This window comes from Sapajus apella, unplaced genomic scaffold, assembly GCF_009761245.1.
Source record: "Sapajus apella isolate SASKATOON/1434 unplaced genomic scaffold, GSC_monkey_1.0 scaffold1, whole genome shotgun sequence".
Classification (NCBI taxonomy): Eukaryota; Metazoa; Chordata; class Mammalia; order Primates; family Cebidae; genus Sapajus; species Sapajus apella.
This window is the reverse complement of record NW_022436941.1, coordinates 6,004,202-6,019,759: the sequence shown is the minus strand read 5'-3', so window position 1 is coordinate 6,019,759 and position 15,558 is coordinate 6,004,202. Positions and strand designations below refer to the sequence as shown.

Genomic DNA, 15,558 nt, shown 5'->3' with positions numbered 1-15,558 from the left:
CACCCAGACTGGAGTGTAATGGCGCAATCTCAGCTCACTGCAACCTCTGCCTCCCCAGTTCAAGCAATTCTCCTGCCCCAGCCTCCTGAGTAGCTGGGATGACAGGTGCGTGCCACCATGCCCAGCTAATTTTTTGTATTTAATTTAGTAGAGACGAGGTTTCACCATGCTGGCCAAGCTGGTCTTGAACTCCTGACCTCAGGTGAACCACCTGCCTTGGCCTCCCAAAATGCTGGGATTACAGGCGTGAGCCACCGCACATGGCTGGCCTGTTTCTAAAAATAAAAATAAAAGCATTAGTGAAGTTATGTCACTCTTCTTCTTAAAGTCTTCCAGTAGATTTTCATCTTAGTGTAAAAGACAGAGTCCTTATATAATGGCCAGTAAGGCCCTCTGGGTTTGGCTGTCCTGCTGTTTTTCTGACCTCATCTTATGGCACACTCTGTTGCTCTTTCATTGCTAGCCGCAACTGGCATCCTTGCTGTTCCTTGAATGCACCAGTCAAGCTTCCTCTTTAGGGACTTCACACTTGTGCCTTTTGTGTGGAAAGTTCCCTGTATGTCTACATAGCTCCTTTATTTCCTTCAAGCCTCTGTAACAAAATGTCATATTTATATTGTGTATGAACAGACTATATACAGTATTTGTTTCTTCACTTGTCTGTTGTCTTTTCCTTTACCAGAATGTAAGCTGCCTGGAGCGCAAAGGCAGGAGCGTGGTCTGTTTTGTTCACTGTCCTTCTCTTTCAAGACAGATTTTCCACCTCTACATGTGGCTGTGCTGAAGCAGAAGGGTTCATTTTTTTCCCTCTTAATTTTAGAAAAGTTTATAAAAAATCCTTTGAGTGTGAAATTTGTCTGCTGAAATTATTTTTGGAAAAAATGTAATAAATTTTATAATAGAAGCTAACTGTGTTTGCTGAACTTAATCTTTGACTTTTTGTTGTAGCCACTATCGAAAACGATCAGCATCACGGGGACGCTCTGGAAGTCGGTCTAGGAGTCGCTCACCTTCAGACAAAAGAAGTAAACGTGGAGATGACAGACGATCTAGAAGTAGAGATAGAGATAGGAGGAGAGAGAGGTCTCGTAGCAGGGATAAAAGAAGATCTCGGTCAAGGGACAGGAAACGTCTGAGGTAAGACATTAATTAATCTCCAAAGGACCAGTGATAAATTGGGCCTTATCAGCTATAGCAGCTTCTTCAAAAGTGTGGTTTTTTTTTTTTAGACAGAGTCTTGCTCTGTCTCCAGGCACCAGGCTAGAGTACAGTGGCACAATCTCAGCTCACTGCAGTCGCCACTTCCTGGGTTCAAGCGATTCTCGTGCCTCAGCCACCCGAGTAGCGGGGACTACAGGCACACGCCACCATGCCCAGCTAATTTTTGTATTTTTTAGTAGAGACAGGTTTTCACCATGTTGGCCAGGATGGTCTTGATCTCTTGACCTCGTGATCCGCCCACCTCAGCCTCCCAAAGTGCAGGGATTACAGGCATGAGCCACTGTGCCTAGCCTATTTTATTATTTTTTTCTTTTATGAAACAGAGTCTTACTCTGTTGCCCAGACTGGAGTGCAGTGGTATGAGCTCACTGCAACCTTCACCTACTAGGTTCAAGCAGTTCTTGTGCCTAAGCCTCCCAAGTAGCTGGGATTACAGATTTGCATCATCACACTTGGCTGATTTTTATGTTTTTAGAAGAGACGGGGTTTTGCCGTGTTGGCCAGGCTGCTCTCAAACTCCTGGCCTCATGTGACCCTCCCACCTTGGCCTCCCAAAGTGTTGGGATTACAGGCGTGAGCCACCACGTCCGGCCATCAAACAGTATTTTTAGTTTGGAAACTTTAGGCTGTATTTCCTGTAACCCAAAGATAGTCCTTGAAGCCCTCTGAGGGAGGTATAAAATGAAGTAAAAAGTAAAGTAATAAGTTATATTCAAGGGGGTTCTATTCCAATTCTGTTCTATTTATTCTTTTCCTTCTTTTTTTTTTTTTTTTTGCCTCCTTTGTTGAAATTTGTAAAAATTTCCTCCCTCTCTCCCTCCTTTCCTCCCTCCCTTCATCCTTCCCTCCCTCCCTTTGTTCTTCCCTGTCTCCTTCCTCTCCTCTCTCTTTCTCCCTCTCTTCCTCTCTCCCTTCCCTTTTCTTCCTTTTGCTGAACAGTGTGTTTAGAGCAGCCCCTAAAGCAGATGGAAGGAAACAGAGCAGACCTTCTTCAAGCCCTTTAAACTGTTTTAATGAGCTGTCATAGATTTAAACTAAAGAGCATCTTAATCTTTTTTTCTTCTAATTTTAATTTTTTTTTCAGAAAGATTCTGACTCTGCCACCCACACTGGAGTACAGTGGCATGTTATCAGCTCACTACAACCTCTGCCTCCTGGGTTCAAGTGATTCTCATGCCTCAGCTTCTTGAGCAGCTGGGATTATAACCATGCACCACGACACCTGGATAATTTTTGTATTTTTAATAGTGATGAGGTTTCACCATGTTGGCCAGCTGATCTTGAACTCCTGACCTCAAGTGATCCACCCGTCTCATCCTCACAAAGTGTTGAGATTACAGGTGTGAGCCACTGTGCCCAGGCTTCTTTATTTATTTATTTATTTTTTGAGACAGAGTCTTGCTCTGTTGCCCAGGCTGGAGTGCAGTGGCGTGATCTCAGCTTACTGCAACATCTGCCTCCCGGGTTCAAGTGATTCTCCTGCCTCAGCCTCCTGAGTAGCTGGGATTACAGGTGTATGCCACCACACTTGGCTAAGTATTTTTGGTAGAGATGGGGTTTCACCATGTTGGTCAGGCTGTTCTCGAACTCCTGACCTTGTGATCTGCCCACCTTGGCTTCCCAGAGTGCTGCTAGGATGCCCAACTCATTTTTTTTTTACTTGATAACTTTCTTGGCACTAGCCAAGCAGCCATAACCTTTTCTCCAGGTGAAAAACGGTATTTTGTTTTTATTTTTATTTTTTTTCTGAGAGAGGCTTTCTCTGTTACCCAGGCTGGAATGTAGTGGTGGTGCGATCTTGTCTCTTTCAGCCTGTCTCCTGGGTTAAAGCAGTTCTTTTGCCTCAGCCTCCTGAGTAACTGGGACTACAGGCATGAGTCACCACACTTGGCTAATTGTTTTTGTTTTTTGTTTTTTGGTAGAGACGAGATTTCACCATGTTGGCCAGGATGGTCTCAAACTCCTGACCTGAAATGATCCACCTGCCTCGGCCTCCCAAAGTGTGGGATTACAGGAGTGAGCCACTGCACCTAGCTTAAAAATAGTCTTTAAGTGAAAATAATCAGCCAGATGCAGTGGCTGATGCCGTAATCCAGCACATTGGGAGGCAGAGGCAAGCAGATCATTTGAGGTCAGGAGTTTGAGACCAGCCTGGCCAACATGGCGAAATCACGTCTCTACTAAAAATGCAAAAATTGGCCAGACACGTTGACTCACACCTGTAATCCCAGCCCTTTGGGAGGCTGAGGTGGGTGGATCACTTGAGGTCGGGAATTCGAGACCAGCCTGACGAACATGGAGAATCCCCATATGTACTAAAAATAAAGAATTAGCTGGGTGTGGTGCTGCATGCCTTTAATCCTAGTTACTCAGGAGGCTGAGGCAGGAGAATTGCTGGAACCCAGCAGGCGGAGGTTGCGGTGAGCTGAGCTCATGCCATTGCACTCCAGCCTAGGGAACGAGTGAAAGTCCATATCAAAAAAATAAAATAAAAAGCTGGCATGTTAGTGCGTGCCTGTATTCCTAACTGCTCAGGAGGCTGAGGCAAAAGACTTGCTTGAACCCAGGAGACAGAATTTCGGTGAGCTGAAATGGCGCCACTGTGCTCCAACCTGGGTGACAGATCCGGACTCTATCTCAAAAGACAAAAAAGGAAAATAGTCTTCCATGCACACCACATCCAATTAAGAAAAGCTTTTCATAGAGATGGGGGTCTTTTTTTTTTTTTTTTTTTTTTTTTTTTTTTTGAGATGGAGTTTTGTTCTTGTTGCCCAGGCTGGAGTGCAGTGGTGTGATCTCAGCTCACTGCAGCCTCTCTCTCCCCAATTCAAGCAATTCTCCTGCCTCAGCCTCTCAAGTAGCTGGGATTACAGGCGCCCACCACCATGCCCAACTAATTTTTTGTATTTTAGTAGAGACAGGGTTTCGCCATGGTGGGCAGGCTGGTCTCGAGCTCCTGACCTCAGGTGATTCACCGGCCTCGTACTCCCAAAGTGCTGAGATTACAAGCGTAAGCCACCATGACCAGCCGAGATGGGAGTCTTAACTGTGTTACTAGTGGCCTCCCAAAGGACTGGGACTGCAGATATAAGATTCCATACCTTGCCCAGTTTCTCTTTAAAATAGGAAAGGAAGACAAGGTTGTGTTGTGAATGGATCGCAGAAAGAATTTAACTTTGTCCCTTTCAGACATTGGAGTACGTTGGCATTATGTAGGACTTGGGGAAAATATTCACTGAGTGGACTGCGCTCAGCCCACAAACATCTTTATGAAATTAGTATTCTCTGGCCAGGCGTAGTGGCTCACACCTGTAATCCCAGCACTTTGGGAGGCCAAGGTGGGCAGATCATTTGAGGTCAGGAGTTCTAGACCAGCCTGGCCAACGTGGCAAAACCCCGTCTCTACTAAAAATACAAAAATTAGCCGGGCATGGTAGTGCATATCTGTAATCCCAGCTACTGGGGAGGCTAAGGCAGGAAATCGCTTGAACCTAGAAGGTAGAGTTTGCAGTGAGCCTCAGTCATGCCCACTGTACTCCAGCCTGGGCAACAGGAGTGAGACTTTGTCTCAAAAAAAAAAAAAGAAATTAGTATTCTCATTTTTTTCATTGAATGCTTGGAAGAATTGGCTTTACTTGTTTTCTGTTTAGCTGATTTGATAGTTAATTGAGACCTCTGCCTTTAATAATGATAATAATTAAGATTCTTTCAATGTGAGACAGGATCCTAATCTGAAATAGTAGCTCCATTTAATCATAGAGTAAATGAAAAGTGTACCCCTTTTAGGCGTTCCAGAAGTAGAGAGAGAGAGAGAAGCCGGGAGCGAAGAAGATCTCGAAGTAGAGACAGGAGACGCTCAAGGAGTAGAAGCCGGGGCCGGCGATCCCGATCCTCCAGTCCTGGCAATAAAAGCAAGAAAACTGAGAATAGGTAATGTTATCATTGGGCTGCATCTATCATGCAGACTGTCTATCATGTAGTGTGGGGACTGCTTCCCTTCTTTATGCCTTTCTTTTTTTTTTTTTTTCTTTAAATTTATATTCATAGAGAATTAACTGTATTTGGCTTCTACCATGAACTGTTGGCAGTGTTTTAATAGGTTATAAAGTTTATAATTCATCTGGGCCGGGCACGGTGGCTCACGCCTGTAATCCTAGGACTTTGGGAGGCCAAGGTGGGTGGATCACCTGAGGTCAGGAGTTCAAGACCAGCCTGGCCATCGTGGTGAAACGCCATCTTTATTATTAATAATAATAATAATAATAATTCATCTGGAAAATACTAGATTCTGTCAGTTTTAACATTCAATACATTGTATTCTTATTGAATACATACTATTGATCAGAAATACATTTTATAAACAGCTTTGTAGAAATGCTATTGTTTTCTTTTCAGGTGGTGTCTCACTCTGTTGCCTAAGCTGGAGTGAAGTGGTGGGAACAAAGCTCACTAACCTCAAACTTGGAGGCTTAAGCGATCTTCTCACCTAGACCTCCAAATGTTCTAGGATTATAGGTGTGAGCCACTCTGCCCATTCTGGATGTTCTATTTCAGTTAAAAACAAACAAAATATAAATTCAGAAAATGTGAGCAAAATATAAACATGTAGCCTATTAAGTAATTATAAAATAAACATCATATGCTCACCGTCAAAGTCAAGAAAGAAAACATTAGTATCTGATAAGTCCTCCATTCCACTTCTCTCTTTTTTTTTTTTTTTAAAAGACGGGGTTTCACCATGTTGGTCAGGCTGGTCTTGAACTCCTGACCTCAGGTGATCTGCCCGCCTTGACCTCCAAAGTGCTTGGATTACAGGCATGAGCCACCATACTCGGCCAGCCATTCCTCTTCTCTAAACGAACTTTCTACCTCCTAGGTAAAACTGCTGCTGACTTTTGTGCTAGTAATTTCCTTCATTTCTTTATAGTTTTACACCTGTATTGGCATCTGGAAAAAAGTAGTTTAGATTTATGTTTTCTTTTTATCTTTTTTTTTTTTTCTTTTTTTCTTTTTTATTTTAGAGACAGGGCTTCACCATGTTGGCCAGGATGGTCTCGATCTCTTGATCTCGTGATCCACCTGCCTTGGCCTCCCAAAGTGCTGGGATTACAGGTGTGAGCCACTGCGCCCGGCCTCTTTTTATCTTTACATGATGACTGAAGTCTTTTTTTTTTTTTTTTTTGAGACTAAGTTTTACTCTTGTCTCCCAGGCTGGAGTGCAAATTGAACATACTATACACAAACAATGAAATTTAGGTAGGATAGTTAAAATGTGATAAATGGAAAAATAAACTAAGATCTTAATATTCTGCAAGATAATTTATATATGTAATAATATTTAAAATCCCAATGCGTATGTATTTCTGATGGTCTTATGTTCTAATGATTTTTTTTTTCCCTTGAGACAGAGTCTTGCTCTGTCCCCCAGAGTGGAGTGCAGTGGTGGGATCTTGGCTCACTGCAACCTCCACCTCCGGTGTTCAAGCGATTCTCCTTCTCCTGACTCAGCCTCCTGAGTAGCCTGGATTACAGGCATCTGCCACCAAGCTTGGTTAATTTTTGTATTTTTAGTAGTGGCGGCTCACACCTGTAATCCCAAGGTGGGCAGATTATGAGGTCAGGAATTTGAGACCACTCTGACTAACATGGTGATACCCTGTCTCTACTTAAAATACAAAAAAATTAGCCAGGAATGGTGGTATGTGCCTATAGTCTCAACTACTCAGGAGGCTGAGGCAGGAGAATCGCTTGAACCTGGGAGGCCAAGATTGCAGTGAGCTGAGATCCTACCACTGCACTCCAGCCTGGGGGACAGAGCAAGACTCTGTCCAAGGGAAAAAAAAATTAGAACATGAGACCATTAGAAATGCATGTCCATTGGGATTTTAAATATTATTACATATATAAATTATCTTACAGAATATTAAGATCTAGGTCTATTTCTCCATTTATCACATTTTAACTATTCTACCTAAATTTCATTGTTTGTGTATAGTATGTTTAATTTACCTTGGTCTAACTTCCAAATATTTAGTAATGCTTCCCTTTAGTGTCATGGGATTAATTTTTTTCATGATATTTTCAAGGTGTTTTATCAATGGAATATGAAAACGCAGTTGACTCTTAGAAGTTTATTTCTTAACTAAATAGTGGAATACAAATCTAATAAATATACTTAGGTATTTTTGTTTTAATAGAAATGTGATCTCACTATATTATCCTGGCTGGTCTCAAACTCCTGTGCTCAAGTGATTTTTCTGCCTTGGCCTGCCAAAATGCTGATATTACGGGCATGAGCCACCATGTCTGACCCAAGGTTTTTTTTTTTTCTGTGAAAGAGACAGGGTCTCACTTTCTCACCTAAGCTGGAGTGCAGTGATGGGATCATAGCTCACTGCAGCCTTAAACTCCTGGACTTAAGTGATTGGCTTGTTTCAGCCTTCTCAGTAGCTAGGACTGCAGGTGCACACCACCATATCCAGCTAATTCTAGGATCTTGCTATGTTGTCCTGGCTAATCTCTTTAACTCCTGGCTTTAGTTGATCCTTCTGCCTTGTTCTCCCAAAGTGCTGGGAATATAGATGTGAGCCACCCTACCCAACCTATAAAAGTATTTTAAGGCTGGGTGAGGTGGCTCACGCCTATAATTCTAGAACTTTGGGAGGCTGAGGCTGGCAGATCACCTGAGGTTAGGAGTTGGTGACAAGCCTGGCCAACATGTTAAAACCCTGTCTCTACTAAAAATACAAAAATTAACTAGTTGTGGTGGTGGGCGCCTGTAATCTCAGCTACTCAGGAGGCTCTGGTAGGAAAATCGTTTGAACCTAGAAGGTGGAATTTGCAGTGAGCTGTGAGCACGCCATTGCACTCCATCCACTCCATCTGGGCGACAGAGTGAGACACGGTCTCAAAAAAAAAAAAAAAAAAGGTATTTCGAAATGAATGTTTCTAAGCACAAATGAATAACATTTCTCTTGTCTCTTTTATTTTTTTTGGTAGATCTAGGTCCAAAGAGAAAACCGATGGTGGGGAAAGTTCTAAAGAGAAGAAAAAAGACAAAGATGACAAGGAGGATGAAAAAGAAAAAGATGCTGGCGTATGTTTACTAACTTAAAAATAATTGTATATCATACTTGTTCCTTTTTTTTCTTAATTTCCCCCCCCGCCCCGAGATAGAGTCTCGCTCTGTCGCGCAGGCTGAAGTGCAGTGGCATGATCTCGGCTCACTGCAACCTCTGCCTTCTGAGTTCAAGCAATTCTCTTGCCTCAGCTTCACAAGTAGCTGAGACTACAGGCATATGCAACCATGCCCAGGTAAGTTTTGTATTTTTAGTAGAGATGGGGTTTTACCATGTTGGCCAGGCTGGTCTCAAACTCCTGACCTTGTGATCTGCCAGCCTTGACCTCCTAAAGTTGAGATTACAGGCATGAGCCACTGTGCCTGGCCATCAGACTTGTTTCTATGATGACAAATTTTTTTCTTTTTAATGCTGTAAGCTTTATTTTAAAATAACCAGGTATGGGCCAGGCGCGGTGGCTCAAGCCTGTAATCCCAGCACTTTGGGAGGCCGAGGCGGGTGGATCACGAGGTCAAGAGATCGAGACCATCCTGGTCAACATAGTGAAACCCCATCTCTACTAAAACTACAAAAAATTAGCTGGGCATGGTGGCGCATGCCTGTAATCCCAGCTACTCAGGAGGCTGAGGCAGGAGAATTGCCTGAACCCAGGAGGCGGAGGTTGCGGTGAGCCGAGATCGCGCCATTGCACTCCAGCCTGGGTAACGAGCGAAACGCCGTCTCAAAAAAAATAAAATAAAATAAATAAATAAATAAAATAAAATAACCAGGAGATAAAAAGGAAGATAAAAGATAAAAAGGAAGATAAAAAGGAAGATTAAATAATATTTACCCCTGTGGGAAAATTTTTTGAAAGAAATTGCACATTTATACACATTATCTGTTTTTACTTACAAAGTACAGTCTTACCATATAAACATTATCAATTGCCTTCCAAAAAGGTTGTATAAATTTAGACTTAACACTGGGCATGGTGGCTCATGCCTGTATTCGTGCCACTTTGAGAGGCCAAGGCTGGTAGATCACCTGAGATCAGAAGTTCAAGACCAGCCTGACCAACATGGTGAAACCCCATTGCTACTAAAAATATAAAAATTAGCCATACGTGGTGGCGCGTGCCTGGGAGGCAGAGGTTGCAGTGAGCCAAAATCACACCATTGCACTCCAGCCTGGGCAAGAGCGAAACTCTGTCTCAAAAAACAAAATTTAGGCTGGGCGTGGCAGTTCACGCCTGTAATCCCAGCACTTTGGGAGGCTGAAGCGGGCAGATGATGAGGTCAAGAGATCAAGACCATCCTGGCCAACATGGTGAAACCCTGTTTCTACTAAAATTAGAAAAATTCGCTGGGTGTGGTGATGCACGCCTGTAATCCCAGCTACTTGGGAGGCCAAGTTAGGAGAATGGCTTGAACCCTGGAGGTAGAAATTGCAGTAAGCTGAAATCGTGCCACTGCACTTTAGCCTGGTGACAGAGTGAGACCCTATTTCAAAAAAAAAAAAAAAAAATTTAAATTTAAGAATTTAGACATGAGGCTAGGTGCTTTGCTCACGCCTGTATTCCCAGGAATTTGGGAGGCCAAGGCAGGCGGATCACTTGAGGTCAGGAGTTAAGAGACAGCCTAGCCAACACAGTGAGACCCTGTTGCTACTAAAAATACAAAATTAGTCGAGCATAGTGCTGTGTGCCTGTAATCCCAGTTACTTGGGAGACTGAGGTAGGAGGATCGCTTGAACCCAGGAGGTGGAGGTTGCAGTGAGCCGAGATCGTGTCACTGTACTCCAGCCTAGGTGACAGTGAGACTCTGTCTCAAAAAAAAATAAAATAAAATAAAAAATAAAGTATATAAACATGAATACATTTGCTTCTGCACACCCTTGCCCCTATGGGAATTTCATAGTTTAATTTTTCCAGTCTAGGAAGTGATTGGTATTTGGTATGTTGCGCTGCATATCTTAAATGAATGAATATTTAAATGCTACAAATATGTATTTATAATGTAACAAGAATGTATTTTCTCAAGTTTTTTTTTTTTTTTTTTTAATTTTTTTTGAGACAGTTTCACTCTTGTCACCCAGACTGGAGTGCAATGGTGGGATCTCAGCTCACTGGAACCACCACCTCCAGGGTTCGAGTGATTCTCCTTGCCTCAGCCTTCCGAGTAGCTGGGATTATAGGCATACGCCACCGTGCTCGGCTAATTTTGTATTTTAATTAGAGATGAGGTTTCTCCATGTTGGTCAGGCTGGTCTTGAACTCCTGACCTCAGGTGATCCGCCTGCCTTGGCCTCCCAAAGTGCTGGGATTATAGGTGAGAGCCACCACGCCCACCATTTTCTCAAGTTTATTGTCCATTTTCACTTTTATTTGAATGGCATATTCATATCTTTTGCCCGTTCTCTTTTCATTTATTATTTATTTTGAGACGGAGTCTCGCTATGGAGTCGGGTGGTGTGATCCTTGCTCACTGCAATCTCTACCTCCCAAGTAGCACATATACCATGTCCCTGGCAATGAAACTTCTTTGTCATGTTGATAACATTTACTTACTAACTTGTAATAGAAAATTGCTTTTATTTCTTTTTTTTTTTTTGAGACGGAGTCTTGCTCTGTATGTAGCCCTGGCTGGAGTGCAGTGGCACTATCTCGGCTCACTGCAGCCTCCGCCTCCTGGGTTCAAGCAATTCCCTGCCTCAGCCTCCCCAATAGCTGGGATTACAAGTACCTGCCACATGTCCAGCTAATTTTTTGTATTTTTAGTAGAGAAGGGATTTCACCATCTTGTCCAGGCTGCTTGAACTCCTGACCTCAAGTGATCCATCCGCCTTGGCCTTCCAAAGTGCTGGGATTACACATGTGAGCCACCATGTCTGGCAAAAATCACTTTTTATAGAGGAAATTTTGGAGGAGTTTAGAGAATTTAAAATTGAGAATAACTGGGAAACTTTGCCTGCTAATTGCTTTAGTTTCTGTTTTTAGGAAGAAATCAAATTTATGTTTGCCTGTTGCTTGCAAGTAAAATAAGATTAATTCATGGTGTTTGAAATCTGTCTTTTGGCTTTCTTATTTGAAGATGCTTTTCTTGTGATTTTATTTTGATAATATATTTGCGGGTATATTTATAAAGATGAGTGATCTAAGTCTGCCTTGAGGAGTTTGTATCTATGCCATTTTTTCTCCTTTTTTATACTTTGAAGAACTTACTGGAATGTCCCTTGGAGCAAGATTATTAATAGTGGTTTTGCTTTTTATTTTCCCCCATCTCTTTCTTTCTTTTATTTCCCCAAGAACTTTGACCAGAATAAGCTGGAAGAAGAAATGAGAAAGCGAAAAGAAAGAGTAGAAAAATGGCGCGAAGAGCAACGTAAAAAGGCTATGGAAAACATAGGAGAACTGAAAAAGGAAATTGAAGAGATGAAACAAGGGAAAAAGTGGAGTTTAGAGGATGATGATGGTATATTTTTCAACCTAATCTCCTGTATAATAACTTATGTAGAATATTTTATGAATAATGTTTCATATGAGGTTTTAAATCTTCTTTATTGTTGAAAACTATGCATAATACGCTATTTACCATTTTTGTCATATTCAGGTTTCAATTCAGTGATAAGTACATTTGCAGTGATGTGGAGTCATTACCACTGTCTATTTCCATGACTTTTTCATCATTCTATACAGAAAGTCTGCACCTTTTAAATAGCTCTATAGCTTCTTTTCTTGCTACTTCTTATAACCTTAGCTCTGTTTTCTGTCTCTGAATTCATTTAGTCTAGCTACCTCACATAAGTGGAATCATAAATATTTGTCCTTTTGTGTCTGACTTATTTCACGTAACATAGTGTCTTCAAGGTTCATCTATGTTGTAGCATGTTGGAATTTCCTTTCTTTATATAGCTGAATAATTATATGCCAAGTTTTTTTTGTTCATTCACCTGCTGTTGGATAATTTGGTGGTCTCCACCCTTTCGTTATTGTGAGTAATACTTATATGACTATTGGTGTATAAATATATTTTTGCGTCTCTGTATTCAGTTCTACGGAGTATATATCTAGAAGCGGAATTGAGATTTTAAATGCCCCCCTTTTTTTTTGTTTTGTTTTTGAGACGGAGTTTCGCTCTTGTTGCCCAGGCTGTAGTGCAATGGCTCTATCTCAGCTCACCGTTAAATGCCCCTTTTAATATTTATGTTGTAATTTGAAATACGGAATTGTGTTCAGTAAGCATCACTGAGTTTACTTTAGAGTGAATCATTGAGTGCTTATGGACATAGCCAGTAAATAGCTCTTTAATATATTACTGTCAGCCCAGGCATGGTGGCTCATGCCTGTAATCCCAGCACTTTGGGAGGCTGAGGTGGGTGGATCACCTGAGGTTAGGAGTTTGAGACCAGCCTGCCCAACGTGGTGAAACCTCATCTCTACTAAAAATACAAAAACTTAGTTGGGTGTGGTGGTGGGTACTTGTAATCCCAGCTACTCGGGAGGCCGAGATTGGAGAATCGCTTGAATTCAAGAGGTGGAGGTTGCAGTGAGCTGAGATCTTGCCACCGCATTCCAGCCTGGATGACAAGAGCAAAACTCTCAAACAAACAAACAAACAAACAAAAAAAATGTATACACACACGCACGCACGCACACACACCAGTCTGAATGTTAGTAAGGAGAGTAAATTAAGGGCATGCTTTCAAGTCCCTACTGATTTTTCTTTCTTTGGAGATACAGTTTCACTCTGTTGCCTAGGCTGGAATGCAGTGGCATAGTCATGGTTCACTGCATTGTCGACCTCCTGCCGCAGCCTCTAGAGTAGCCACCTTGCCTGGCTAATTTTGTCCTTTTTTTTTTTGAGATGGACTCTCACTCCTATCATTCAGGCTGGAATGCAGTGGCATGATCTTGGCTCACCACAGCCTCCGCCTCCTGGGTTCAAGTGATTCTCCTGCCTTAGCCTCCTGAGTAGCTGGGATTACAGGTGTGCGCCACCATGCCCAGCTAATTTTTTTTTTTTTTTTTTGGTACTTTCAGTAGAGACAGGATTTCACCACGTTGGTCAGGCTGGTCTTGAACTCCTGACCTCGTGATCTGCTTGCCTCAGCCTCCCAAAGTGCTGGGATTACAGGTGTGAGCTGCTGCACCCACCCTTCTTTTTCTTTTTTGACAGAGTCTCACTGTCACCCAGGCTTCACTGCAACCTCTGCCTCCCAGGTTCAAGCTATTCTCTCGAGCCTCAGTTTTTCGAGTAGTGGGATTACAGGCACCTGCCACCGTGCCCAGATTATTTTTGTATTTTTAGTGCAGGTGAGGTTTTGCTATGTTGGCTAGGCCAGTCTTGAACTCCTGACCTCAGGTGATCCTCCCAGTTAGGCTTCCCAAAGTGCTGGGATTATATGCGTGAGCTGCCATGCCCAGCTAATTTTGTCGTTTTTTGAAGAGCCAGGGTCTTGTTATGTTGCCCAGGCTAGTCTTGAACTCCTGGGGTCAAGAGAGCCTGCTGCTTTGACCTTTGTCAGTGCTAGGATTACAGGTGGAATCCACTGTGCCTGGCTGCTGATATTCATAATTTAGGATGGAAACATTTCCCTTCATATCTGATTTTTACTTTTGAGATTTTAGTAAAGTGGAAGATTGTGGAATTTTATAGGAAAATGGGATTTTGGTTCATTGTCTGTGACAGTTTGAAAGAATGGTTTAAATAGATTAATAGATTCTATCTATAAGTAGTCACGATATCTTATCTTTTTTATTTTTTGAGACAGAGTCTCGCTCTGTTGCCTAGGCTGGAGTGCAGTGGCACATTCTTGGCTTACCATAACCTCTGCCTCCCGGATTCAAGCGATTCTCCTGCCTCAGCCTCCCAAGTAGCTGGGACTATAGGCTTGTGCCACCATGCCCAGCTAATTTTTATATTTTTAGTAGAGATAAGGTTTCACTATGTTGGCCAGGCTGGTCTCGAACTCCTGAACTCATAATACACCTGCCTCAGCCTCCCAAAGTGCTGGGATTATAGGTGTGAGCCACCATGCCCAGCCAAGTAGCCATGATGTCTTTTTCGTTTTGTTTTTTTTGGGGGGGACAGAGTTTCGCTCTTGTTGCCCAGGCTGGAGTGCAATGGCGCGATCTCGGCTCACCACAACCTCCGCCTCCTGGGTTCAGGCAATTCTCCTGCCTCAGCCTCCTGAGTAGCTGGGATTACAGGCACGCGCCACCATGCCCAGCCAATTTTTTGTATTTTTAGTAGAGACGGGGTTTCACCGTGTTGACCAGGATGGTCTCGATCTCTTGACCTCGTGATCCACCCGCCTCGGCCTCCCAAAGTGCTGGGATTACAGGCTTGAGCCACCGCGCCCGGCCTTAGCCATGATGTCTTAATTCAAGACAATGTAATCTTTTTTTTTTTTTTTTTGATACAGAGTTTCGCTCGTTACCCAGGCTGGAGTACAATGGTGTGATCTCGACTCACCGCAACCTCCACCTCCTGGGTTCAAGCAATTCTCCTGCCTCAGCCTCCCGAGTAGCTGGGACTGACTACAGGCGTGCGCCACCATGCGCAGCTAGTTTTTGTATTTTTAGTAGAGACAGGGTTTCACCATGTTGACCAGCATGGTCTTGATCTCTTGACCTTGTGATCCACCCGCTTCAGCCTCCCAAAGTGCTGGGATTATAGGTGTGAGCCACCCCAGCAGACAACAATGTAATCTTTTTTACATAACTAAGATGTGCTATTTTTTTCTTCTTCTGTGATTGAAAGGTAATTGAAAGAAAAGAAAATACAGTTGACCCTTGTACAACTTGATAGCTAAGTGCACTGACCTCCCATAGTGAAATATCCATACATAATGTTTTGCTCCCCAGAAACTAAGCATTACCTGTCTACTGTTCACCAGTAACCTGAACAGTTGAATAACACATACTTTATATGCTGTTGGGAAAAGCAGCAAAGGATAAAGGACTTACAGAGTGCCTACATAAATTGGTTATGTGTAACATAATAAACAAGGAACAACAAACTGCGGAGGGCTGTGTGCAGGAGGCGTCTGAGGAAGAAGGCTTCTCCATGCCTCATGCTCTGGTGCTGGGTGACCTAGGCTCTGTACCATAAACATTGCGCTTAAGGACATAAAACTCCTTCATAGCACTATGACCTAGCCAGACTTGTAGGCTCCTTGTAAGATCCGTGTTCCATCAGCTGTACATAGATAATAAGCTAAAGATAACTACATGTTTTTGTTTTGTGAAACTCCCAAACCTCCACTGTTATCAGTC

General features: G+C 42.8%; 1 protein-coding gene across 2 annotated transcripts in view; it reads left to right on the top strand.

Moving 5' to 3' along the window:
• The window catches only part of DDX46 (DEAD-box helicase 46), a 78,536-nt gene that overhangs the window by 5,405 nt on the left and 57,573 nt on the right, over positions 1-15,558 (top strand). For both annotated transcript variants that reach the window (XM_032248933.1, XM_032248846.1), the window contains exons 2-5: positions 949-1,137; positions 5,008-5,151; positions 8,221-8,317; positions 11,587-11,752. In XM_032248933.1, coding sequence (XP_032104824.1) covers positions 949-1,137; positions 5,008-5,151; positions 8,221-8,317; positions 11,587-11,752 — 596 coding nt within the window. The remainder of the gene's footprint in view (positions 1-948; positions 1,138-5,007; positions 5,152-8,220; positions 8,318-11,586; positions 11,753-15,558) is intronic.